General features: G+C 41.4%; 1 protein-coding gene across 1 annotated transcript in view; it reads right to left on the bottom strand.

Annotated features, from left to right (window-relative positions):
• Positions 1–14,175: 14,175 nt before the first annotated feature.
• Positions 14,176–27,985, bottom strand: part of PROX1 (prospero homeobox 1) — a 49,919-nt gene continuing 36,109 nt past the window's right edge. Inside the window, exon 6 of the mRNA XM_062571828.1 lies at positions 14,176–19,982. Coding sequence (XP_062427812.1) covers positions 19,797–19,982 — 186 coding nt within the window. The 3' untranslated portion in view covers positions 14,176–19,796. The remainder of the gene's footprint in view (positions 19,983–27,985) is intronic.

Consider the following 27,985-nt stretch of genomic DNA (forward strand, 5'->3'; position numbering starts at 1 on the left):
ATGAGTTCTGCTGCACTTTACTGAACAGTCAGAACTGTTAAGTTGTATATCTGAAGACTGGGTTTCTGACAGCTCAGAAGACTCTTGTAGACCAAGTAGCCTGGAAGAGGAAGGTCTGATCTTTCTCTTTAGCATCACCATAATGTGCACTGAAATCACAGCAGCTAGTTTCCTGGTTGCACACAGATGTATTTGCTTAGGATCTTTTTCTCTCTAGCATCCATCAATATTGAATATAAATGTGAATATAAATAACGATAGTGACACCAATGGTGCAAAAGTCTAAGCTCACTCTACCCATGAAAACTCACATATTGAAATACATACATGCATGAGATAGAATATATAATGCACAGAAGGCATAATTCTCATCTAAGCTTTGCTCCCTCTCATTCCTAGTCCAGTTAAAATAAAAATTATTAACCAAAGCATTAATTGCTAGCAACAGATGAAAACAAATAGGCTTGATCTTTCACTGCTTAAAGAATATTGTTTGCTAATGGCTATAGATCCATTTCTAACATTCTCCAAGCAAATTTCCACTCAGATCTGTGTAGTGGATCTTGGGCTGAAACACTATGCTCTAACTACGTGTGTGTAATACTCATTGACATTAATGGGGAATCCAGAACACTGGATTTGCTCTATGGCACTAAGTGAAGGATTCTTCCTTTTGTGTCAGAGTAGCATGTATCAGCGCTTTTACTCATGGATGCTGTACATCTCCCTCAAACTAGCCCAAATAAAGCAAACACCATGTGATCTCTTCTGGCACTGGCTCAGCAGGGTGGCATCGAACAGCTATATATATCTGGCACGACGTGGCTTACACACTGTGTGTGAATTTGAACGCACGGGATGGCTCACCCAAAATGGCTCTGCCCACCCACTAAAGAAGGTCAGTTGTCCACAGCCATTGGCAATGGCAGGAACAATTGCCTTTCACGTCTACCGCTGTGCTCATGTCGCTCCTGGTTATAAAGTTATCAAATGTTATGCCCTTCTCTTTAATAAAGGGGTTATCCGAGGGGAGGGAGGGGACGTTGTTTTGGCTGGAATTTCACAAGGCACAGGTGGTACAACCAGCTGCAAGATCTTTAGTTCTTGTTGGCTGTACACCAGCTCTTGGTCTTTTCATAGTTCTTTCACTGGTAGTGAAGGAGGAGGAGTGGCAGGAAGGGACAGTGGGCCCTTGATGATGTTGTTCAGCATCAGCAGCTGTCTCAGGTTGGCATTAGGCTCTGGAACAGTTCCTCAGGAGGTGTTTATGCTGAACAGTTCCCTGGTGGCACTGGACGCAGCAGCAGAAATGGTAATACAGAGAAATGTTTATTGAAAAGAATCCATGTTAAAGTCAGCCCCATCTCTGAATTTTCCTGTGCAAACATATCTTTTACTTTGTAAATTCCTCGAGGTGGCAGCTGTTGTTTGCTTGGGGTTGTATAACAAACAAAAAAAAATCTCTCTATAAAAAGGACAGATTCTTTCACCATTGCTCCCCTCGAGTACTACAGTGTAAGCTGTCAAAAGGGACACAGAACCCAAGCATATGCCTCTAATTTACTGATCTTTTTGAGAAATTTGTTTGATTTCTCACTCTATTAGTGTGTACATGCATGTATGCTCTCAGAGGGCTCTTCAGAAAAGTTCCTTTGATCTTCCATAACAGTTTTTGACCACAGAAATACGGATCGCAAGGGACCCCTCTGGAGGTCATCTGGTTCAGCCTGCTGCTCAGAGCACAACTATTACCAACAGACCAGATCACATCAGCTGTGATTTTTTTTTCTCATAGAGTCTTGAAAATCTCAAAGGATAGGAATATCAGCTCATGGGCAACCCGTTCCTGCAGCATTCCTCCAATGAATAAGTTTTTCCTGATGTCCAGTCTGGACAGCTTGTGGCTGCTGCTTCTTGTTTTACTGTCTGCCACTGCCAGGAAGAGTCTGGCTCTGCTGTCTCTGTCTTTCAGCTGCCCTTCAGATAGCTGTATGCATCGACTAGAGACCTCCCTTCCCAGCCTCCTCCTCACCATGCTAAAAATGAGTCCAGTTGCCTCAATCTTTCCTCAGTGTTCAGGTGCTTTAGGCCTTAACAGTCCATAGGACCTCTCCAATTTCTCAACACCCTCTTTGAATGGAGGGTTCAAAACCAGATACAGTATTCCAGATGCAGCCTCACCAGTGCTGAATAGAGGCAGGTAATAACTTCCCATCATACTCCCTTAACATAGGCTGATGTGGGGTTTTCCTTATTCCCCTTTGGAAAGAGATCGCTACTAACTGGGCAAAGCTTCGACTGGTGATATGTGGCCTTTTTGTCATGGCAGTATTGGGTACGCTCGTAAAGACTACAATTCACGAGGCACCGAACTAACACAGAACAGATTTGGGGAAGATATTTTAAAATCCCCAAATCTTGCTTTCTGAAGTGATGGAGGCACTTGGGTAGGTTGTACTGGAAGTAAGCAGTTAAACACGAGTGCCTACTATCAAAGTGAGAGGCCCAAGTCACCTAAGTACTTCAGAAAGCGTTGCCCCGGGTTTACGTCCGACAGCTTTCTTTTTTCTCCTCTCTTGTGCATAGCATATTGTAGAAAGCAGTAGAAGTACAGTTATTCAAATAAAACAAAAATCAGACTCTCCTTTCTCCTTTAACCAGGTATACACTAGTAGCCTAGAGACTGATACAGAAAGCCTTGCTTCTCTACACAAGCAAAGCCTGTGAACATTTAATATACAGAGTGTGTGAATAAAAAGAGGGAATGTAACATTTGTGGGATCCAGAAGCTTGTGACAGCCACTCGGAGAACTAAACACATGTATTATGACAAAATCACAAACTGCTGGCTTGGCAGAATCCCTGGGAACAGGCGGGGAAGGTGATAGCTGCTCGAAAGTCAGAGAAAGGATCAGTATTGAATAAATCAAAACAAATATGTGATAGGTTCTGAGAATGTTACAAAAATTAAATAGCAGGGAATCTGAGGCTCGAGAATCTCCAGTTACTGGGCTACTGCTACTGTCACTGTGATACTGAGAAAAGAGGGAGGGAAAATGAAATTACTGAAGGGACAATAGCTGGTAATAAATAGTTTTAACAATTACACAGACAGCCTGTCTCAAAATACTTTGCATTGGAAGATATTTACTACTGTTTTTATTTTACAGATGGAGAGGTTGAGGCACAGACCACAGGTCTCCTCTTCCAAGTGCCCCTCCTGGTTTCCCCGCTGTAGCAGACTAGCCAGCCTACTTTCCTTCTGCTCTCCGTGTCATCCCTCGCCTTTATCTAATGCTTGATGCAAGTTTGGATTCAAGTTTGTTGCTGTTGATGTTGCAGTGCCCAGCAAATGAAACAGTCACTCAATCAAGTACGAGGCTGGGCTTCCTTTTGGAAAGAAAATAAAATCTCATGCGATGCATGAAGGATAAGGCTCTAAGATGTTAATAGAAGATTGGGACCTTTATACTTAGCAATACTGTGCATTTAGAACAGTCCTGTTTATTGTACATTTTTTTCCTCAAATCTGCTTACTTATATTCTCAGGTGTTTTTCTTTTTCTTCTTTTTTTTTTTAACTTTCTGCTTCACACTATTTTTAAATAAAAGCACTGAAATTGAGAGAGTCATTACCAACAACTTAATGGTACACAGGCTTTGTGTTGGCTATTTACATGGAAGAAATTTCACCCTAGGTAGTTTTCCACTGGAGACTGGCTAACTTTCCGGGGAAGAATTTCCTAAAGCAAACAGCCTCTTTTTTCATTGTTCCAAAGTAGGTTCAGGAAATTGAAGACAATACTCATGACGATATTTTTTACTGTTTTTTATTTATCTCATAACTATGTTTAGTGAGCTAGCTGCCATATAACCATGTATAAAGATATAGTTGCTATTTCAGAGTCTGACGTTGCAACCTCATACCTACAGCTCCTGTCACCTTTCAATATTGTGACTTATTTACATGAGAAATAGGTGATCATAAGACTGAGATTTTAGAAAATATTATTCATAATAAAGAAAAGGATATCATATCTTTCCAAACTTTCTTCATTGACATTTTTCTCCTCCCTCATTTTTTGCCTCAGAAGCAAGGCACCTTGAGTGGCATAAGTTGATTTATGTTCTTTTAATACAAGAAATATCAGTGGACCTAGTAGAATGTACGGATTTTCTTTTATTCTTAGGTGAGCACATAATACGTTAACAAAATGAACATGCACCATCCTCAGCCTATTGAATTTCTCCCACATTTTTCAAATGACTTTACCTAACACTTTCTGCAATCCTCTGAAATAACATCTTGTCTTAGTTTATTTGTAAAGCTATGCATGCTATGGTAATGTTACAAATGCTACAGTCAAAGATGAGGAGAAAGTGAAGGAATTGAAGGAATGGATGCAAGAGTAATGTTTATGAAGCACACTGAGACAGCTTTTGATAGAAGATGCTGTAAAAGTGCAAAGCTCTGTTATTATTGTTATTATTTCTTTATTATAGGTGGTTACCAGACAGATCTATGATTGGATGAATTAAACTCAAATAAAAGCAAGGACTGATTTCAGCTATTCCTTACTTAATCCTATAAACAGTCAATTGATATCTTAATATATATTGCTGCTGCTCCTGGCCAGGAAGTCATGGAAGGAGATAAGGTATTATTGGTTTTATCTGCTGTGCATCTTACATAGAGGGCAAAGCCAGTTTCTCTTTTGCGTGGAAAAATCTTGATATTTAGCTGGGTCCTCTGATCCTAAAGCTTGAATTTTGTGGTAGAATGCATCAAGAAATGTAAAATTTGGGCTAGGATATAGCAAAATCATGGGATTTTAACCTAACTATAAGTAGGCAAGAAATGGCCCATTGCTTTCAAGTAGAATATGCTTATGCATTTTTCCAAGTGCAGAAAAAACTGTGGAACTAAATATGGATCTTGTTTTCTATGCTAAAGTGGTATATGGGATAGCTCTGATTGATTGACATAGATTTTTGTGACAACTACATGAACAATGGCTTATAAAATTAAACTACTTCTAATATAAATTATTCATGTCATTGTGTCTTTTCCTGACCTTAGTCTCCCAATCCAAAGCATTGAAAACACATAAGCCATCCCCCAAAATCACAAAACTGACCACAGAGGAAGTTTTTAATGACATCCGCTGTTTATTTTCTTTGTTTTCTGGTTTCTGAGCTTTCACTGCAAAGCTAAGTCGTACGTGCTGAGCGTTTCTTCAACTGTTACGTCTCTTTAGCCACAAACTCTAGAAGGCACCAATAACACAGAGATCCTCACGTAGTCACTTGATGCTGGCAGCTGCCGCTTTGACAGAAAGACTCACCAGCAGGAAAAGTCCTCACAACCGACAGCACTGCAAGTTATGTCAGCTGAGGGGCTGGTCTAACAGGGTCTAAAAGTGCTGCAAGACCTGTGGATAACTGCTAAGTGATGCAAACAATTTCTCTAAAGTTGCCCTTCTTTGGCAGCCAGAGTGTTAAATTACTACATTTTGTCCTCCTCGGCTGGTAACAGCTGTTCTCCAGGGACTCTATGTTTCTTTACGTTCAGAAAACCCTCTGGATTTGTAAACATCTCGAAGAGAGCAGCTACGAGTTGCAGCCCTTTTCCTCACGGCCTCTCTTTCCCACTCGCTGTGACGATATACTGTTGTACTACCCAGCTGTAAACCTGCTTTTAGGCTGGCTTTGCAGCTGCCCAACGCACGCCTCGCCCGCGCCGGCCCGTGCTCGGCTGGGGCTGGAAGCGGAGGTGCGTGTGGGTCCCCACCACGGGGGCCCATTCGAAGGGACAGGCGTGTCTTCTCAGGTAGCGTTAACGGTGCTGTAGAGGGCTTCTCCTCACCAGGAGTCGGCGGTGGCTTTCTGTAAAGGCCCACGCAGTACTCGCTACCCACGTGGGCCTGCGATTTTGCCTCTGCCTTGCAAAGACAGGGTGCTCTCCTCCAAGGAAAGCAGCCGAGAGCAGCCTCATACAGCCTCAAGCAGTTGGCAAAACTCGACTGTCGGTAAAAAGTGAAAGACCCAATCAGTAGTGGGAGAACGTTTCAGGATGTTTTTCTTTTTAAAGTTTCCAAAGGAATTTTTGCTAGTAAAAAGGGAAGAGGGTAACAAGCAAAACGGAGGTATTCTAGTCAGCCAAGCGAGCGTTGCTCGCCCACCTGGCCCCGACTCTCCCTTCCCCTTCCCTGGAGGAGAGCGGCTTCCTCCCGCCGCCCCTGCCCCCGTGCGCCTCTGCCCCTCGCCTCTGCGAGCGCCAAGGGCAGCCGGCAAGGGGCCCGGACCTCCTCCTCCTCCAAAAGGCTGTAGCCAGGACAGATAGCCTGTCTCTCTGGCCAGGATCAGGCCCTACATTTTTGAGGGTCCTGGCTGGTTTATGAAGGCAGGGTGAGACGTTCGCCAAGTTCTGCCACGCAGGTGAGGGAAGCCCAAGGTGACCCTCAGGACACCACGCACCAGATGAGGGAAGCCCACGGTGACCCTGAGGACACCACCGTGCCGGCGCAGCTGCGTCCCCTCCAGGCCCCGGCCAGCCCAGCCGGGGCGCGGCGCCGAGCCCGGACCTCTGCTCTCCGGCAGGGCTGGCTGCGGCTGCAGAGCGGCGCGAGAGCCCGGCGCTTTCCCGCGCCCTGCGCGGCGGGGCGCAGCCTCGGGGGCGGAGGGGCAGGCGTCCACGGGGGCTGGCGAGCCGGAGCCGCCGGCTGCAGGGCTGCGGGGAGGGAGGGAGGGTTTGCGTCCGCGCCTCGCGAGGGCCGTTCTGGCCGAGCCAAGGCAAATTTGTCTTTTCTCGGACAATGCAGCCGCTGAATGGACCTTTATTAGCCTCCTAATGCCTTTACAGGGCAGAACTGAACCTCGGGACTGAGGTCAATAGGTGTATTGCTGAATATCATATGCATGACCGTGAGTGAGCCTTTCTAGATCAGACCGCTTCCCTCCCCTTTCTCTGCTTTATTTATATTTTGGGGTGTATAAAAATATCCTAACCTCCCGTCACATCCCTTTCAAAACGGGCTCGTTTGAACCAGACCGTTGCAACAACAGAAACCCAACCAGGAGCGATAGCAGAGGGAAAAAATAAAGCCCCCCAAAAACCTCTCCAAACCATTATCGTTTGCCATGAACTACAAACCAGCAGCTTCACTTGATTTCATTTTTGGTAATAAGAACAACAGAAATTTGCATCTGGGCTGACAATGTGTGTAGTGAGTGTTAGCCCAGTGTGATTTGAAATTGGCAAGTTACAGCAACCCTCTGGAAAACCAGGATTTACAAGGGAAATGCTGACAAACACTTAACTACAGTGGCACTTGCTCTATGCTATATAACACATAAAACAGTGAAATGGAACATAAGTCTCTCCTAATTATTGAAAATATTTTGGGGCTGCCTTGTGCTAAAACACTCATTTTGATCTTGCATTTCAGATAATTTTTGCACTCTAATTTTGCACTAAGCCACCTAGCTTAAAAAAAATACTGCTAATCACAGTAAAAAAGCAGCATAGTGCATGTGGTTTTGGGAAGGCTCTGTATAATAAGAAGAATTTCAGGGCTGCATGGACTTGCATGACACCATATTATTGCATGAGCAAAAAACCAATACGGAATGGTAATAACCATTTGTCAGAGGCAGCATGGAGGACTGTGTTATAACCCTTTGTGTGTGTGTTTGTGTGTACCCTTTATAAAGCAATCAGACACCTTCCAATTTCCAAACACCTGATAATGTTAAAGTTTATTTTATCACAACCAAGGTTATATCTTCTTTCAGCTTCGCACTGACCCTAGGAAGAAGAGGAATAATGGATCGGGAACCTATTATGGCTATTCTGTGTTAAACAGCCAAGTAAAGGGCAAATATAGTTCTGTAGGGGAATCAATCACCGAGCCCATCAGTGCAAATGACCCTCCTGGCCCCCTCCTTCTTCCCCATGCCTAAGGATTTGCCATATTCAATCTTTAGGCTCTGAACCCAAATGCCCTTTGCAAGTGAATTTATGATCACTTCATCACACTGCCTCTTAGCTCACTTTCTAACAAATAGGATTGAGAAATATATGGCAGCAACTGCAACGGCACATTTCCAACTAATGGTTAAAATGTCAGGGTAATAATGTACAAGTGCATCTGCCCTCAAACACAAAATCAAACGCAGCTTTACAAGGGCTGTCGCCATTCCACTTTAGTTAAAGACTTGCAAGCTTCCTTCTTCCCTTTGCAGGGCTGCAGCTTGGAAGCTGCTGCATCTCATCAGGGCTCGGTTTGCCAGTGCTGTACTGTACTTCATTAGGCAGCTCTATTTAATGGTTTCAACAAAAGCCATCATTTTAGCCCAACTGCCTTGACTAAATTAAAATTTCCAATCTCTGTTTTAGTGTTCTGCAACTGATGTATACATAAGCAAAACTGGTCAACATCTGCCAGGGGGTTGGCCAAAAGTTCTGTAAAGATGTACTTCACATTTCTGAAGCATGTGCAAAGTAACAACGTACTTATCCTCCTGAGGGCTCTCATGATTTTACTTCACCATTTGTTCAGACACACTTTAGCAGCATATAAGCCATACAGTTGATTCTCCCCTTGGTTGCAGTTTTATCTGTAGTGTCATTTTGAGTAATTGGGGTATGGTAGCTGATCAACTTTCAGGTTTCTCATTGGCAGAAAGGGACTGTATTGGCACCAAGAAAGAATATGATGGGTCCTCTCGGTGCCTGAGCAAGTGTCCCTCTTTTGCACTTGGCTACCCAAGGCCATTAGAAAATAAGCTTAATAAAGCAACTCAGTGTATACATCTTAACTATTCCCAGCCAAGGGGATGCAGCTATAGAAGAAATATTTTAAACCAATATGAAAGATGGTAAATGTACATATTTAGTCAGTGATCTGTGAAAGTTTTTGAATTAGTTTTTAAAGCTTTGTTAAGACCAGAACGCACAGATGTTGAAAACAAGTTCAGATGTAGCGACAGATGGTATTTGATTATGAAGCAGACTGTTCATATAATACAAAGATGCTGCTTCTGCCATACACAAGTAACTGCAGAGAGTGCAGTAGAAATTTTGGAAGGCAGAGCAGTTCAAGAGGTTCTTTGTGCAGCAATAACTTTCACGTTTTTCCAGCAGTGCTAGAATTGGGATAATTTTCTTTCTTTTGCAATCAACACCCTCATCTCCCCCCCCCTTTTCCCCCCCTTCCCTGTTATATAGCTATCTTGCACTTTTCTGACTCACTTTGCACATCATTTTAAATCAGATTAAGGATGAATACACTTCATTTATGTTTACAGAAGAACAAAGTTCCTTAAGGTTGATAATAACAGCAATAATTGCTATAGATTACTGATATTATCTACTAAAAAAAAATAGCCACCTAGAGTGCCACAGTTTGGACAAGTCCTTGAATTTTGCTAGCGGCGTAATGCTGCGCCCAGAACCACGGAGCAGCTGCGCGGTTCTGGGGCGGACGTAGGCGCCTTACGTTACCTTGTTGTCAAAACCACTGTCTCGCCTCCAAAGAGACACCCGAATGCTGCTAAAATTTGGACGTCACGGTGTTTAAGGGTGTAAGCGCTGGGCTGAGCGCGCCGTCCGTCCGCGCCTGCCCTGCGCGGCGTGGGGGCTGCCGGCCCTTCGGAGCTCGGCCCCGGAGAGCCCCCGCGCACCGCGGGGCTGCCGGGACGCCGGCGGCCGAGAGGCCTCCGCACGCCGTGGGGGTCGGTGCAGACGCCGCGAGCTCCCGGGGCCTTCGCGCCGGGCCCGGAGGGAGGAGCAGCCCGGCCGGCGGCGCTGCCGCGGGAGCAGCCCCGGCGTCTCCTCTGCGCTCCTCGGACCCCGGCAAGACGGCGGTGAAGGGCTCCTGAGCGCGCTGGAAATGCCTGCACGTTCAGGGCACCCTTCCCCGACGGGCTTTTCCAGTCTCCCTGGCGTTTCCTCCAGGTTCTGTCCGGGTAAACAAAATATCGGCTCCGGTAGCTCACAGGATGCCAGGAGGCAACGTTTCTACTGGGGAATGAAACCGGGGCGGCAGTGGCAGGCAGCTTGCACAACTGGAAAGGGGGGGGGGGGGCTCTGTGAGGGCCGGGGGTGAAGCCCGCGGTCCGGCTGTGAGCAAGCAACAGTCGGCGGTCAGGAGTAACGCGGCCGGTTGGCACCGCGCTTCGGCGTCGGTCGCCCCTCCTCGCCGCTCGGCTCCGCGGGAGCCCGGGAAGTCTCAACGCGCCGCCTGCGTGAGGAGGCGGCGAACTTCGCCCCGCGTTTGCCCGGCCTCGAGCAGCGCCCGGCACCCGCCGCTGGGTGTTTTGGCCGCGCACGAGGAGCGGGTAGAGGGCCAGCCTGAACGGCCGCTCCTCAGCCCCGGCGGCACAACCGCGTCGTCCCCGGGGTTTGGGCGGCTTCAGGGGTTTCTGTCAATCACCACGAAACCCTCAAGCCAGAAAAAACCCACAGACCCTAAAGAGCCCCTGCTTCGGGGAAACCTGGGCTTTTGACTGGAGCTTCATCTCCTCCTTTAAAAGCTCCGACCAAATTATTGAGCTGATAAGCAATTCCCCTTGGTTTTACATGTGCTGGCATGAATTATCCTTGAGTGCTGCATATTAGGGTTGTTTTGTACTAAAAGGTGTTAAACACTGGTAATAAATATTTTTCCTTATTTCCCCTAGGACACAGTTCCATCTCTGGTTGGTGAAGCATAAAAAAGAGCTGTCATGCCCAGTTTTAATAGGCAATAGGATTTCAAGCCCCAAGAGTTGTTTCACAGTCTGGCAGTGGCCATAATGAAACTGGCCACTGTTGCCACAAGACTTTTTCTCTCCTGCGTTCTCCCCTGCTACCTCCCACAGCTGCTTGACTGGCAGGTCTCTTGCAAACCGCAAACATATTTACATTGGAGCTGGTAGCATTTCTTTAGCTATCTGTGTCATCTCTCTCTCTTCCTCCCCCCCTTTTCTTTCTTCTTTTTTTTTTCTTGCCTAGCTGGGGACCCAAGCTTAAGTCTGATTTTAAAGAATAAAATTAAACTGTGCATGCAATTAACTGCCTTTAAGTGTGAACAGCAGTTCATTTTCATGTGTTCTGTTGTGAAGCAAATAGCTGGTTTGTTTGTTTGTTTTTTCACACTGTCTCCCAAATAAATGGGGAAGTACCACTATTCACTTGCCGAGGATTTATTCATGAAAACGCAATCGCATTCTCCCAGACTCTGGGCAGCGCGAGGTGGTGGGGGAATCCTTTCTCTGCACGGGAGTCCGCGTGTCACTCGGCTCTGCAGCCCTGGAACGAGACGGCCTAACTTAAACCAAGAGGAATGTATTTGAATGTCCAAAGAAAAAATAAATATGTAAATAAAATACACCTCTATGACCTCTTGGAGGAATATGTATGTTAGCAATATTAATAAGCTGTACATAAAGATTAGTAGCGTAACCACTGATGGATTTTTCTGCAGCCATCGATCGATCAGGCTTAATAAGCAGTTTCTCAAAATGCCCCTTCCCCCCTCACTTTTCTTGAAAAGCTGGGAAAACAGGCAGGCCTTGCGACGTGCCCTGAGGGTCAGAAGACTTGGACCAAGCAAGGAAACACCCCTCCCCACCCACCCCCCTTCCTTTTTACCTAACAATTCTGTTACCACCACGGGAGCTTTCCATCAGCATTAAACAATAAACTTGAGCTAAGATCTGATTTGTTTTCTTTATTGTATTCTTAAAATAAACATAGTGCCTTATTTTAAAACTGAATCAGATTAATCTTCTTGGAGAAACACTGCAACCCATTGCAAAGAGTGACTGACTTGTTTGCCGTTATTTCCTAAACGCAGTCGTATGCTGCAACTCACCACTCTGTTCCCTTTCCTTCCTAACAAAGAGGAAAGACTGGATCAGAAGGGATCATCTCCATAGAAATTGTGTTGGCACAACCTGGACTGGGCATAAATAAGGGTACAAACCAAGAAAATGAGAGCAATTAACTCTTTCAGGCTCTCAGCTCACCAAATGCAGTATTCTACGATCTGTTTCTCAGTAATTTCAAATGTAAAAGATCTCCAGTTCCTAGTGATGTATCAGTGATATAAGACTACTCTGTGTGCCTTGGTCAGAGATGATTCATGACTTCATTATGCTTTTAAAGCTAAACTGTAATATATTCCTTATGGTGAAAATTCCAGGTATTAGGGGAACAGGATTTCCAAGCACAGATGGCCAGATCTGCAAAATTTGGATCATTTCAGGGTGCTTGAAGCCTGGGAAAGTTGATTTGGCCCTTTGCAGTGACAGGGACTACTTGCCAAGTTCCAGTCTAGCTCTGAACTCCTGCAGTATTCCGGGGTGCCAAAAACTAGAATTTCTTATTTAGAGCTCTGTGTGCTTTCAGCTGCAGGGTAAGATGGCAAATAGTGTCTTGCATTTCATAGAACAAGTGTATTTGAGAGAAAAACTGATCAGGGCACAGGGTGAGCTGCTCTGCTCATAGATGAACAGAATGGAAACACCAATTACTCATTCAGCTCCTACCCTTTGGCCATTACCTGGACACCTGAAGATGAGCTTCCTCCCTCTTCGTCTGGTTAATTCCTGCTAGCTAGCACAAAAACGAGTCATCTCGCATGATCCATAGCTTCTTTTGTGAGCCTCTGTTGGGACACATGCATGAAGATGCCTAGGTCAACTCTCCTCACCCTTTCTGTAGCTCCCCTCCTATTTGGGAAGCATGTTCATGGCTTCCCAGCAGCTCCCTCCTGGTTCCTCCACTTGCCCTGGACTGAGGACAGTAGAGGACAAGCTCAAAATGGGAGGCTTCTGGAGCAGATGAGCCCGGGATTGGGACATGACTCTCACTTTAGATACTTCAGCCTGCCCTATTTCATGCCACCGTGTTAGTGACCTCCCAGATACATAGATAACTAGTACACACACCGCTGGGCAGCCAGTTCTGTGTGAAATGGCTTGTGTTTCAGATATTTTGACCAGAAAATGTTTCTGGTAGGTTGGATTCATAACATGGATAGATGAGAGCAAAGTCAGGGAATTTACGTGCAGTAAAACCAGGAAAGATCTTACTGCTAAAGGACTATTACTTACGTAGATGCAACTTTATGACTTTCCATGGACCTTCTTTACACCTGGCATTAACATGACCCAGCAAATGCAACTCCAGTTGTATAAAAAGACACAGAGTTTTAATAGCTGTTGCAGAGGCAAAGTGTTTATTTGGGTATTACAGTGTAGCTAAAGCTGGATTCAGGCCCAGCTCAGCAAGACAGTTTCTAGAGCTATATCAGTGACTGAAAATTAGTGACCTCAAATGAAAACATATTTGTAACATAATCCTCCTTCAAAATCAGAAAATTCTTGCACAATTTTCTGATCCAAATAAACTACCATCTTACTGCCATCTGCATCAGTTCTAAGCCAAAAGATACCAATCATATCTGAAACACAGACAATAATGTACATCAGTGGTTCACTCAACCTCAGTAATTTAAGATGCATATGGAACAGGAGAAATAGTGAAGGACTAGAGAAAAACAAAGAAAGAATGAGGTGTTTCGAGGAGATGTGTGAGAGCAGCTATGCACAACTCTGATGATTATCCAGTTTGAAAAGGAAGTGATCTAAGGAAGAGTGTTAAGACTGTAACAAAAAGAATTGAGAAAGTTATCTGGATGTGACATTAGCAGGGGCAGATGGAGAAGAGGAACGAATGTAAACCACAACAAAGCAAGTATTACTACACATTCAGCTAACTTGTGGAACTCATTGTTGCAGGACACCAAATGGCAGCTATATCCAGGAAATGATTAAACATCATAAAAGAAAATACTTTCTAGCTTACTTTGGCTACATTTAATTTAAAGGGCGCTCCATGCTTCAGAGATAACACGCCTCCTGCAGAGAGTTATTCCTTGTTGGACAGACTATTGCAAAATAACATTCATTATCTTAACCTGTGCTGGAGGTAGGACGCTGGATTAGATAAATCATTATATCCATTTTGCAAGAGGGCTGGCAGTTTCATTAATAAATAATTCAAACTACGGGGAAAAGAAAAACCTACAGTCTTAGGTATAGCCTGACCGCAGCAGAGAGGTTCCAGCGATCCACCTTGTGATACCGGGCTCAATCAACTCTTGGAAAGAAATATAAACAATGGCAATGAGCTTGTAATTTATATTTTATTTTGCACAAGCTTGCATATATACTGCACATACATTCAGTTTAGAGAAGATGGAAGGCACACAAGGCAATTGAACTACTGTATCCTTTAAGTGGTACAAAGCAAAAAGGTAAAAGTCTGGAGAGTATACAAAAGCTTTAAACACACAAAATAAAATCCACCCCCCCCCCAAAAAAAAAAAAAAAAAAAAAACATTTTTCCTGTGTTTATCTTAAATTTAGTAGCTGCCAAGCTAGAATTGAAACTTTTTTCAATCAATTGTCTACTGCACCTTTTTTTTTTTTTTCAAACAGACAGGGGAGTCTTATTGTTTTATCTTGTCATCAATTAATATTACAGTACATCCTTGGTAATACAAAATTGTACACCTTCATCAAATAAATTAGGATAAATTAAACCAATAAATTATGCAAAGTCTTCAGAACAATAGACAACAACAAAAAAATCCACAGTTGAAATTGCCTCTAGCTAAAAAATAAAATAAAAAAAAATCAAAAATTGACTTTATCAGTTCAGTTATTGTACTATCTTCAAATTAAAGGGTCTTTATTACAAAAAAAGAGCTTAATAATGCTATTTACAACATATTGCTAAATAATATAAAGGCAGTGTTTTGTCACTTTTGTAACTATATACATATGAGTAATGGCTGGGACAATATCAGTTTAAACCTTAACCTTTGACTCTTCCGGGCAGCATTAAAACTATCCTAAAGAGGTTTCTTTTCTTCTTTTTCAGCTTCTGACTCTTACACACTACATGGTAATGAGATGGTTATTGTGTTTGTCTAGTATTTCACTCGAGTGGTACAATTAATGCAGAAAGGATGGATTTTAGAGAAAATGTAAGCTCGCTGTTTCTTCTAGATTTGTTTCTACATATCCCAGTACATTTGTGCATTTGGAAGGTGGCTGCTTAGGGAGAGAGGTGACTGTGGCTCAGATGAAAAGACTAAGTAAAGTCATAGTGCCACCACCCTTCATACACTAAAAAGGATATTCCTAAGAAGATACAAAGGTTAAATACCAGTTTTCATCCCAGCTCTAAATATGAGCATTTTTAGCTTCAGTTTATAGATGGTTTACAACCAACAGTTCTACAGAAAACAAAATTGCATTTCCTTCAACAGAACATTTAAGTGCAATACAGTAACTGCTTACTCATATAAACCAGTTACATTCCTTAAGGGGAGCTTTTTGAAAACAATGCTTATTGGAATTTTCAAACACATAGTTGGTACCAGAAGGAAACATTTGCACTATTCACACCAATGATTACTATATAATACACATGGCAAATATAGTTTTTGCTTTCACTTCTCATGTACAGTGCTCCTTTTGGGGGTTTTGTAAACCACTTTCCATTTTTTTAATATATATATATATCTTTCTGTATATATATATATATATATGTATAATCTTTCAATGCTGCTGGTGAAAATCCTATCTTTAAAGCCACAAAATCTTCACCTTTATTTCTTAATTAATATTAACCTGTGGAAAAAAACATTTTGCTATTAACTGACTTCATATACATAGAAAAAAATTCTGCAATTTTACAGGAACTGTATTACCCATTCCCTTGACATCCGATGAAAGAGACTTAACTTTCAAAAGTAGAGAGTTGGATTTTCAAGAATGCTTTCAACTATCTATACAGTTACTGTAGTGTTTCTTATAAATTCAACAGATGTTTTCAGAATGTAGTTATTAAAATCTTATGTCTTTATGCAAGAACAGCCTTAAGGTTGAATATGTACATTGCTTTATAAAAGTTCCCCTCGATTTTCAATGTTCACCCACATACCTGGTACAGTAACAAAGATTCTGCAAACTTAAAACACTTTAATTAAATAATACTCAGAGGCACAAAGCAAACCTCAGGAATACATGGGTGAACACTTTCTTAAAGAATTACTACATTCTAACATCTTCCACGTGTTTACCATTAAATGTGAAACGTTCCCATTAAACAACCAGAGATACAGTAAGAATTAAATGTTTTGTAGTTTCAAATAGAACATTCTTTTCACAAAACATAACAAATGTCTAAAATAGGTTCTTAATCTAGATAGGAAAAAGGTAAGCTTTTCACTTCATACGCATATTTTGTGTGTGTGTGTGTTTCTGTGTGTGTGTGTGTGTGTATATATATATATATATATACACACACATACACACACATTAATTTCTTTGTGTGTGTAACTATATATGTATATGTATATACACATATATCACGTATGAAATATTGCTTCTATACTACTTTTCATCAGGCTAAGAAAACACAAGATTTGCACCACAGTTACAAAAAATTGGCTTCTACAAGAATTTTCAAAACTTGAATGCTGCTCAAACAATTGAGAAAAAATAATTTGCGTTATCAAACTGTTCTAAAAATTCTCTTCTTCAAAAACGTATTCTCCTGCTTTGTTTTTCTTTTAATTTTTAAAAAGACACAAAATATGCATAGCTATCAACATTATGTCAAACAGCCAGAAAAAAAAATAGTGTTTATTGCAGCTGTAGTAATTGAAAAATAAAGTTTAAAAGATGAAAATTGTAAGCCACAGAAGGCACAAGAACAATTGTACTTGTGGGGGGAAAAACTGGTATTTTGAAGGATTTTTTTTATCCTTCCGCTGGTGCATTTAAGGTCTAGGCACAGACTATAACCTCAAGTTTATATGCAGAAATAAATCTGAATTAGCAGTGAATGAATGGCAACATGGGATTTCTACGTGGATTTTGAAATTCTTTCCCTATGTAAACTTTTCATTACAACAAAAGTAGCCTTCTGCCTTTTAGCCATTTTTAGTGAAATAGTATTGAGATCATTTGAAAATTACTGCTTTCTACTTACAATTTAGTAGGAGCTATGCTCTGTATTTATAATTGTAGGTGTGTTGGGAGGCACAAAGGCAATATGACTATACTGCAGTAAAATCACCATAACTGAAATGATCAAATTATTTCTTTTTTCCCCTTTTCAGATCAGGGAGTTGAAATTTATTTGTCTTTTAAGATGAAATTTCTACTCTTAATTCCTATGCCTCATGTACTACTGAGATTATGCTACTTATAAATAAATAAATAAATGCAACAACATCAAGTGTTGAGTACACAATTTCACTTATTTAGATTATGTCAATCACATTGCAGCCAAATAATAATATTAATATTAATAATAATAATAATAAACATAATAAAAATAACAGTAAAATCACAGATCAAAATGATAGCTAGTAGTATGTCCACATAGTATGACTAAAGTATGGCTTTGCTTTCTTATGTCCGGGATGACAATGTAGTGTTGTATTTTGTATCTGATGGTCTGCCAATGATGAACTTATTGTATTAAAACTTGAGCATTTTATGCCACTTCTTCCCATAAACCAAAAAAAGTGCATGAACACAATTTTCATCCTTTCTTACTCAGAATTCATTGGAGTTATATCTTTATGAAGTGTAATGTTTACCAAAGAAGAAAAAAGAAAAGAAAAGAAAAGAAAAGAAAAGAAAAGAAAAGAAAAGAAAAGAAAAGAAAAGAAAAGAAAAAAAAAAGAAAATTTGGATATAGGAAAGGAAAAAAGACACATCCCATCTAATGTGAGGGTACGTACAGTATTAGGTACTCTCAGGGATTTTAAGATCAAGAGGATTTGCTTTGCTTTTAATGCATAGTGAAAATGTTGGCACTTCATCCCATGCTATTGTCTGCATTGCCTATACTCTACAGATACTGCCAGTGCTTGAAAATAATGACAGGGAATCGTAGGATTGTGCTGTTTAATTTGAAGTCAGCAGGTTTTTAAGGCTTTCTGCTGACAATAATTGCTTTCATACATTTCTGTCTATCAGCAGTATTTGTAAATGAAGTGAAATTGCAATGATCAGGTCAGCTCTTTAGTCACATGGGTAAACTTTCACTCTCCAAAGTCAAAATGTAATTTAGAAATAAAGAAATAAGGTATCAATATCCTAGATGGTTTAAACATAACTCTCAGCTAGTTAGGAACTTTCTCTAGATTCAGATCAAATTAGGTAGGGGAAAATACTATTGACGATAACAATAAATTCTTACTGCATCTGTACAAAAGACGACAGAGAAAATGACAAATACCGAGTGCCATAGCATATTCAGCCTTCCCCCAAACTTTTGGAGACGGTATCTTTCTGAAAACGTGAGAGAAGGAGAGCCATTGAAGACAGCGCAAGAACTAGCAGCGAGCTCTCCCTCCCTGTGCTGACATAGCATGGTGCAGCATTCAGGCGAATCCAGATCCATCGGGGACTTTACGTTGCAACTCAGATTTTGGTCAAGACTAGCTCCAGCTTCAGAAGACAAGCGCAGCGCATTGCTCAAATAGATTTTTTTTTTTTTAAAAAAAAAAGCTGCACTTATAGTAATTTAAAAATCCAATTTGGCTATCTGAACCCTGCATAGCCAGGAGGACACTGCAATTTTTGTATATGCTTGATTAGATTTTTATGAAAATGTCATTTTTATACTTCCGATTAGGAAAAGACTAATCATATTTTACAGCTACAAACAACTATTTTTTATTCCTTTGCCTCAGTACTGTGTGGCTAGAATGCCTTCTTCTACCGTAAATAAGATCATTCAAAAAGTGCTTTTCAGGACAAATGTTGAATATGGACAGACAGCTTTGTGTATTGGAAAGGGGATTTGTGGGGGTAAAACGGACTGAGCAAAGAATAAATTTAGGGACTAATGCCACTTAAAGTAAGACCACGACATGGCAATTTAGTATGCTGAAGGTTTCATTTTTACTCTATGGAGAGTGAAATGCTTCCGTTTTAATAAGCTGACCATATTACAAAATTAGTGTGGTTGATACAATATTGTGCATGAATTACTGGCCTTACCCTTACCCTGCAAGAATAGTACTTGATTTGTGCAAACTTGCCTTGTCGCAATTTAGAAAAACAACAACCTGGCATGTTGATTACTGGTGCAGGGTATTTATTATTCCTGTAAGGGAAAGCATGAAGAACAAGGTTTGCTTTTTTGGGTATCACTTCTTGGAGTGAGTACCTAAAATAGATGTTGTAGTTTTTTTGAAGTATGAAATAAAATCTACTTGCTGGTTAAAAAGTATATAAAATAAAAAAGCTCTAAGCTTATGAAGTGACTCCACAGAGTTCAGACCTTTAGCAGTATAAACATAATATAAACTTCATTGTCTGTAGTATTGTGCCATGACATTAGTCTCACTAAGACAAAATGCCACTTTGCAGCAAGCAATAAATCTGACAAAGCATTTTAAAACATAATGCCCTAACTTGCTAAGACAGGCTTTTACACGCTTCCAAATTCTTCTCCCTGAAAATTAACCCCATTTATTCTCCAAATGTTAAGGGTCTTGGGCAAAAGTAAACTGAAGGCTGAAGTAAAACAACTATCCCCTTGGAACTGAACAAAAACTTAAAGATAAACCCAGGAGGGATCACAGTCTAATTTCATATACATATATATGTATGTGATACACATATATATGAAATTAAAATAGAGACACGCATGACTTGGGCATCAGAAGGGGACTGCTACTTTCATACATTCATAAATAGCTGCTGAACTCTCTACTCATGAAGAAGCTCTTGTAGGCAGTTTGGGGATTTGAAAATCTCGGGGACCTCACTGTCCAGCTTACAGATGACCTTGTATATGGCCTTCTTCCAGGAAGGATCAACATCTTTGCCTGCGATAATGGCATTGAAAAACTCCCGTAACGTGATCTGAGCCACTTCCAGGAATCTCTCTGGAACCTGCTGATACAAGGAGACAATGGCATTAATACAGTTTTCAATTTCAAGTCTCTGGTTCTTCAAAGGAAACTGAGCTAAGTTCTTTCTTTCAGAAAGGGGCTTACATAGCACCTGCATTTTCTAAATGTGGCAGCCTTCTATTCTCTTATGCAAAGCTGTTATATATAGTACTATAGCAGTAACTTTTATAACATGTGTTAGAGATCTTTGTAAAGTCTACTGACAGAATGTAGGTAACAAAATGTTACTGTCTGAGTTTGGAGAGTAGGGGATTTATAGGATATAATTAGCAGGAGGAGAAACAAACACAATTGTCTTTAAGGAGAGAAATCTCTGCTTGATATTTTACCGTGCAGTTATGGCTATGTTCCCCTTTCTGCGTGGGAACTAATATGAAAGTTATGCATGCATGGAAAGCTCTCGGTACCTCTGTGTTTAACTTTGGTCAGAACCAGCGCTGAAAGCTATCAAAGAAATAGGATATGTGTGAATCGTTGTTCATAGCTTAAAAACAAGCTAGCAATCAAGCCTTCAGCTAATGGCTTGATTCTGTGGCTGTTTTGTGCATGAGACTCCCATAAGATGGCTTTCTTGGGAGATATTATGGTCTTCCCTTCTTTTTCAGAAACCGACAAATAAAAACCCAACCTCCTCAATGGGTGCATTGTGCTTAGAGCGGCTACAGTACTGGGACATGCCAAACTCATCTGGGTTTTGTAGATGTCACTGTCATTCCACGGGTAAATCAAACGGCTAACTAGCAGGGGTACATCATCCTCAGAAGCCCCAGAACTACGGCTGCACGTTAAAAAACACATTTATCTCTGAACTTAGGCAATTTATCCTAAACAGTTGTCTCAGACATCAGCAGTGCCTTCTTATCCTCTTCCTTAAATGACTTAGAAGCAGTCCCTCACAGCTCAGTTGCGAGGTTGATGTCATCTCCCTAAAGGTATTATTTTCCATTTTTACTATGGAGATACAGCTTCATAGCTCTAGAACTGCTAATACATGGCCGGCCACTAGCCAGCATGCTTATAATAGTAAGTACTCCCTCACTGCTATTTGCCCACTCACGGCAAGGGGAGCTCTCCGACCTGCAGGAGGCTGCATTTACACTCTCTCTACGGCCAACACAGATCTGGGTGGATCTCGTTCATTTATTAGATGCACATCACATTGCAAGATCAGGGCCTGCACATTATCCTGTATTTTAGACTTCTGTTCTTCTACCTTTAGAAGCCACTTTCAAAAAATACGGCTGCAACACTGCGTGCTTACCCCGACACTAAGAAGCTCTGGAGCCTAACTCACCTATCACAGCTGGTGAAACACTAGCAGTGTACTAGCCATGTTTTGCCATCACCTAAACATGAGATCAGCTCCCCTTGATGTCAGCTGACAAATTCTGTTTCCAGAAGCTCTGAAGCTTGTGGAAGTTCCCTATGTACCTCTAAGAGTGAAATCTGGCCCCACACACTTGTCTCTCCTCCCAAAGACAGGTTGCCTTTTGTGGAAATTTTTATTCAACAGGCCACACAGAAAACATTTTTCCAAACATCCAATTGAGGAATTATGAGGAAAGAAAACAGTTATTTCCTTTCAGTTATTCTAGCTCAAAGAAATAACTTAAAACTTCAAATAACCACTCTGATACTTGGGCACTTGCTAGCCTATCTATAAAAGATTCCATGCTTCTCTCTGTCTTGCTTTGCTTAAAAAAAAAAAATGCTGCACTTTTCTGTTCATGCAGTTCAAAGAACTGCTCATTTGCTGCTGATGGCATTTGGTATTGTTTGGAGCCAATCAAAGGTGAGGAGTCATTAACTAAATGGTACTAGAAAGTAAGAAATGTATTAGGTAACCACTTCTTGGTGTACACTTTTCTGGCAGCTCACAAGGGCACAATCTGCTGGCTTTTGCCTTTGTGCTTGGGAAGAAAGCTCACACCTTTCAATTTTGGTGCCCACTTCAGAGGAGCAGTATGAGATGCCTTTGCTCCCTCCCAAGCCACTGGAGTCAGGAGGTTGGCGATTACAAGCACCTCCATGAGAAGCCTAAAGTCCAGACGCAGAAAGTCCTGCCTCTTCCTATGTAGTTACACTTGTGACAACTTTAAGCATGGAAGTGACAATCTGGGTTATAAGTTTGGCCTTTGCCATTGAACTTCTATCTGCTCATATGAAAGTTTTCCAAATAGGGGGTGCTGCTTTTCCGTAGAGTATAAAGTGTGAAACCCTGCAGCCACTAGCTTCCAAGACTCCCACCTCCTTGCAGACACATAGGCTTGTCTTCTAGCCTAAGAATTAGTTTTTAAGATCCGACTTCATTGCACCTGAGTCCCATTTGCGGGGCCAGATCCCTCCAAATTCTGTAGCACAATATGCAGAGAGCAACTCACAAACACAGCAGTGAACTAAGCCCCAAGGGGGCTTTGCAGAGACCTCCTCGTAATGCCAAGTTCCCAAAGACCCTCGCTACTCCTAAAGCATCAGAGCCATTCCTAACTCATTCCTTTTGGGATGTTATTAGTAATTTTTCATGTCAGACTGGATTACACATGTTACTTTACATGTTGTAATGTAAATAGCACTGTGATTAATCCCCACAGGAGAGCATGTCGGCCAACATTTTTCCTTTCTAGAAAGAGTAACCGTATAGCATGGGGTTTTTTTCCTTAAAAAAAAAAAACAAAAAACAAAAAAATTAGTAAGTCCAGAGCCTGAAAATAAATATTTAACTGGATGGGTAGTTAGATTTTTCAGTAGGCAATTAATCAGTCAGCTGTGTTAATTATATGTCTGGGGGTAGCATTTCCCTGACCCTAAGTGATGGTGACCTATTCAGCGCATCTTTACACCTAACTGACTGAACATCTCTGAAGTAGAAACATCTGCAGAAAATGCTTCAGTGACAAATAAACTCCATCTACATTGCTTTTAATAGAATCAACAATCCCCAGTATGAATCCAGGGCATTTTCTTAGCATCAGGTGGCAGCAGTCAATCAAAGAATCATACTGTACATTCACCAGGAAGAAAGACAATGAGGTCTGTGAGGGGGGAGGCTAGGTGGGTTTCAGGCTAGAGCCTCTGCATCAGACCGATTTAGAAAGAAATCACACTTTGTTGCACGCTTTGTCAATATAACTTAGCTCCACTGCCAAGGAAAAAGTCACAGGCCAAACTTTCGGCTAGTGTAAATCAGCAGGGCTCTACCAGCTTCAGTGAAGTTATGCTGATTTACATCTGGTGTGCATCTGGCCCATGAAACCTGTGAGGGAATTAAATCTCTCACTCACTCTCATTTATTTATGCTATTTAACTATTGCCATTTTTCTTACTTGAAGAACAAACCTAGACTATTTCATTCCCGGGTTTGCACGTGCAAGTATCATGCCAAAACATTTGGGCTAGCACTGTGGGGGAGTGCTTCATTAGAAATATATTTCTATACAAGTAAAAGTATAGCTCCAATGGCTCAAAAGTTGGAGCTAAGTCAGACCTAACTTGCATTTCTTTCATACAATGACATAAGCAGTTGCTGAAAGAGACATGCTTTAAAAATACTTGTTGAATTTCTTTTTAAGGAAAACATTTCAAAAAAGGTAGTGGTTATCAAGAAGGTGAGGGCAGATCCTCAGCAGGTCTAAGCCAGTGTTATTGGAACAAAATCAGTGGAGCAACACTGATTTTAAGCCAACAAAGAGGATCGGGCTTCTTTTTCTGATGGTATGCATGGACTTTAAAAATCACCGCTAGGAAGGAGGGCATACTAGAAGTAGATGCATGTCTCAAGTTAGTGGTCGATCAGCGGCCCTTCACTGCTTTCATCGTTATCAGGTTTTCTTGTATCTTTTATTAATTAATTTATTTATTTTTGGGGCTGTGCAGCAAAGACTTTCTCTCCCTTCTCTCCCTTTCCCCTCATCCCCTCCCCTCTCCGATCCCTCCTCCTCCTCCTCTTCCCAGTTGCTTTACCTTCAAGGATGATTTGTTTTATTAAACTGACTGTCCCCAGCCTCTGCAGTACATAATAAAAGCCTGACATAGCAGCCTGCCTGCCTTCTGTGTCCTGCAGATACTCATCATAAGTGTCAGGACATACCAAGGTTAGCGGTCACTGGAAGTGCGCTCACTGGCTCAAGCCTTGCCAAACATGCTTGGCAGCTGAATGAATGTCACAGAGAATAGAAGGGGAATTACAAAGGTTAGAAAGAAGACAGCCTCTCTCTCTCGCTCGCTCTCTTTTTTTTTTCTGGAGATACATAAGCTGATTTTTCACACTTCTGAAATAAACATCAGCTCATTCACAGTCCCTTTCGAGCACCTAAATCTCTCCCATTGTCAAGCAAACCTTTAATTTCTACCCAAGCCTTATTTCTTCCTTAGCGAAATAAGATGCTTAATTCTGTCTTAATAAAAAAAAAAAAAAAAAAGGCAGAAAAATACCAAACCAAATGACAAAACAAACCCCTAGTCTGCTCAAAGATTTATACATGTATTTCATGTCGTTAATCCTATTAAGGGTGGGCTTCTTTTAAACTTTTACAAATTCTTGCTCAAGCGGTAAATCTAGATGATAGAAAAAGCAATGCAGATGTAAAGATCACAGAATTGTGGAAGTCAACTTAAAACCAATATTTCAGAGAATTGTGTTTTGGTTTTTTACTATAAAAGGGCAATAAAATGCTGACTGTAAGAAGACAATGTCAAGGAGAAAAGGGTATTGGTATTTTGGATACTCTTGACTGCTCGCCTTGGAGAGAGAGTTATTCTTGTCACAAACCCTTTTGTCTGCATCTGCTGACTGCTTGCCTGTAGCCAGCAGCATACTTTAACTGTTTTGTCACCTCCTAACATCACATGCATCAGCTGTTGTGCTTTTGTTACGGGTATTGTAGAGCTAATCCACTGTGGCTGTTCTACTGTGCAGTAAATAAAACAGAAACTGCTTCTCAGACAATTCTGCATGAATATTTCAGATGGCTTTTACAACTCTGATTCACAAAATAAAATACCCCCCTCCCCAAACTAGACTCAGAAGCCTCAAAGCTTATTGTATGCAATGACTTCAGGCATAAGAAACAACCGTTTTAGCTGGATAAACAAATACATACACCTTTATGAAGTTATTATTTAAAAATACTGCCCACATTTTCTACCTTGCAATTTTACTTGCACGTCAAAATTTTCTTTGGAAGACTTTGGGTATTTGGCAGCAGCAATTTTGAAATGTTTTGTGCCAAAAAAGCTTAAAGCATCTTTGAAATCTTTTCTTCCATAAATTTGTTCAAAATTTCTTTCAATTTTGAGTGTCAAGTATTTTTTTAAACCACAGAAATAATTTTACAAAGTTCCCAAACTTCTCCCCCCTGATATCTCTAGAATACAGAATAAAAGAGTCAATCAGAAGAAAATTTTGCAGATGATTGCTAAACTGTCCTAAAGCAGACCGGCTTTTAGCATGTTCACAGGGGCAAAGGGAGCAAATCCCAGCAGGAGGCCTGAAGCAGCAAAGAGACCCTAGGAAAGGAGACAAACAGGTGAAGTACTTTACCGAGCATTCATTCACCCTTGTGCACACATGATTCCTCTAAACAAACTCTCCTATCCCTGCTGTTTGTTAAGTAAATATTGATCAAGGAGAGACGTATCTCCTGACAGCGGCAGCACAAGCTGGGGACTTGTACTGCAGACAGAGTGGACTTAAATGGATAAACTCAGATGCTATGGTAAGGCCACACAGAGATTACTAGATAAAAAGGCAAGAAGTCAGATAGCTGGTTTTCCTTTCCCCTTCTGTGGGTGTTGTAACTTGGTTACGTGGAACCTCTATGGTGAAAGAAAGAAAAGTCGTCTGCTCCCGGACACATTATAACGCAAGAAGCCTGTGCCCTGGGTGCCCAAGTGACTTCATATTTTTCTCTCTTGCCAGCTGATGAATTAATATTGCATACAGTAAATGTGGAGTTTTAAATCCTTCTCCGTGAACATAGGTGGGAGGCTACCAAGGGACAGATCCTCAGCGATGTAGATTTTCCCTGCTCCATTGGTTTCAACAGAGAATTTCCACCCCCGGAGGACAGCATGGCCCACCTCTGGCTGTCCCGCGCTGGGGGCACACATCTTCTTCAGGAGCACTTTTTTCCCACCCGTCCTCCAAGTGAGTGGCTCACACTGAAGTCTGCGGGACAAGGTACATCATTTCCCACGTAAGGATGCCCAGTTGGAGCTTGCATGTCAGTTCACATAAGCAGACAATGAGGATTTTTTGGATAAATGTCCAATGCTAGCTAGTGTCAGCGTAGCTGCAGAAAGCACTGGCAAATTTGTCAAATCATTAACGGTTCTGATTTCTTTTAAAGTTTCAGCAAATAGCAATCTCATTTTCCTAAACTACAAAAATTTGGGTGAACATTAGAAATAAGCTACGTACTTCTCAGATCAGATTTTTAAACACTCTCAGAGATCAGATACAAAGTCTTTAAGCCATGCAACTTGAAAACTATTCACCTTGGCTGGGGGGCAGAGAGAGAGGATCAGGCTTTAATTTGCAGTACAAGGTCCCATGCTCCGAAGTACCAAGACCGATGCAACATTTCTAATATTATAACAGTGTCGGACAACTGCTTGGCTGTAGCCTACAAATCTGAAGATTCTTCAGACAGGGACAGCTGGGCTAAGCCCAAAACCTTTTCTCATGCTATGTCTAATCTGTGTTAAACTTCAGCTCCATTTATATGATTAGATTGGCCGTAGCGTACCTACAGACTTTGCCTGTGGTATTGTGCCGGAGTCTGATAGTGTGTTGTATTACTAATGTTCCAAGAGTAAACACACTTGTAGGAAACAGCTATAGTTCAAGGCTGCACTTTAAAAAAATAAATGTTTCATCAGTCTTAGCAAAGGAACAAATGGCAATAACACTCCGTATCATATTTTACAAAGCTTCAAAAGAACAATGTCCCGTTGAGTGAAATTCAGTAGCATTCTGTAAACATTAATTTAAGGAAATCAATAGGCTCTGTGAGCTAAAGCCATATTGCAAGATAAACTGGCTGGAGTGCTACTTTGTCAAACAGATTTTAGTTTTCTCGGCTAGATAAAGACGGTTTCAAAATGGGGTAACGTGTTGCAACCAAGGTTCGAAAACTATGTGGCCTTCAAACAGTCTGCTTGTTCCTACTACAAAGCTGGATAAACATACTTTAAAAATGATAAGATTGAGTCAGGATTGATTTTACTTTCAAATTTTATATAAAGTAGAATTCTTGGTGAGTGTTTGGATTTTTTTGATCCTAATTATGAGCAGAAATAAACAAGCGCAGCGCAGACAGCTCAAGATGCCAGTCTGCCAGGAGAGGTTAAATTATCCAGATGCCTTTTTTTTTTCTTCAGTTGTAGGACTTTATGGATTTAAAAATCTTTATTCATGTTGACCTGGTGGGCAACAAGTCGCCTTGCCAAATAGGAAAGCCAAAATCTCTAGTGGACTTGGGATCAGAGGTCTTCAGCTGATGAAGGCTGCTCACGTTGCAGAGAGCAAGGTCGTGGTAATAGGAGGTAAACAGGTTGGAGGGGGTGAGAGGGGGAAGGCCAGATCACTCTTCTAGCTGGATGATCTATATACTGACAGAGGAGAGGGACACCGCAGGGAACCTCTTAACCTAAAGATAAGGTGTAAACAGCATCTATTACGGCAAGTGATGGAGAACCTCTCCGGGATGGAGAGCAAGTCCGATGTTGAGGGAGCAGCCTCACTACACGTACTTGCAATTTCTAAAGTGTGCACATAACAGCCCGTCTCAGTACAGGTACAGTATTAACAGAGGATGATTCAGGGGAAGTATTTCTTCTGAGAAAACCTAAGACAAAGCATGAACTAGATGTGCACAAACACTCCCTGCCCCCAGAAGTAAGGGTACCAGACTTCAGAGGACAACAGGAATGAGATCCAGCGTAAAAGGTGTGTTTCCAAGCCACAACATGACTTTCTTACAG

The sequence above is a fragment of the Rhea pennata genome, chromosome 3, assembly GCF_028389875.1.
Source record: "Rhea pennata isolate bPtePen1 chromosome 3, bPtePen1.pri, whole genome shotgun sequence".
Taxonomy (NCBI): domain Eukaryota; kingdom Metazoa; phylum Chordata; class Aves; order Rheiformes; family Rheidae; genus Rhea; species Rhea pennata.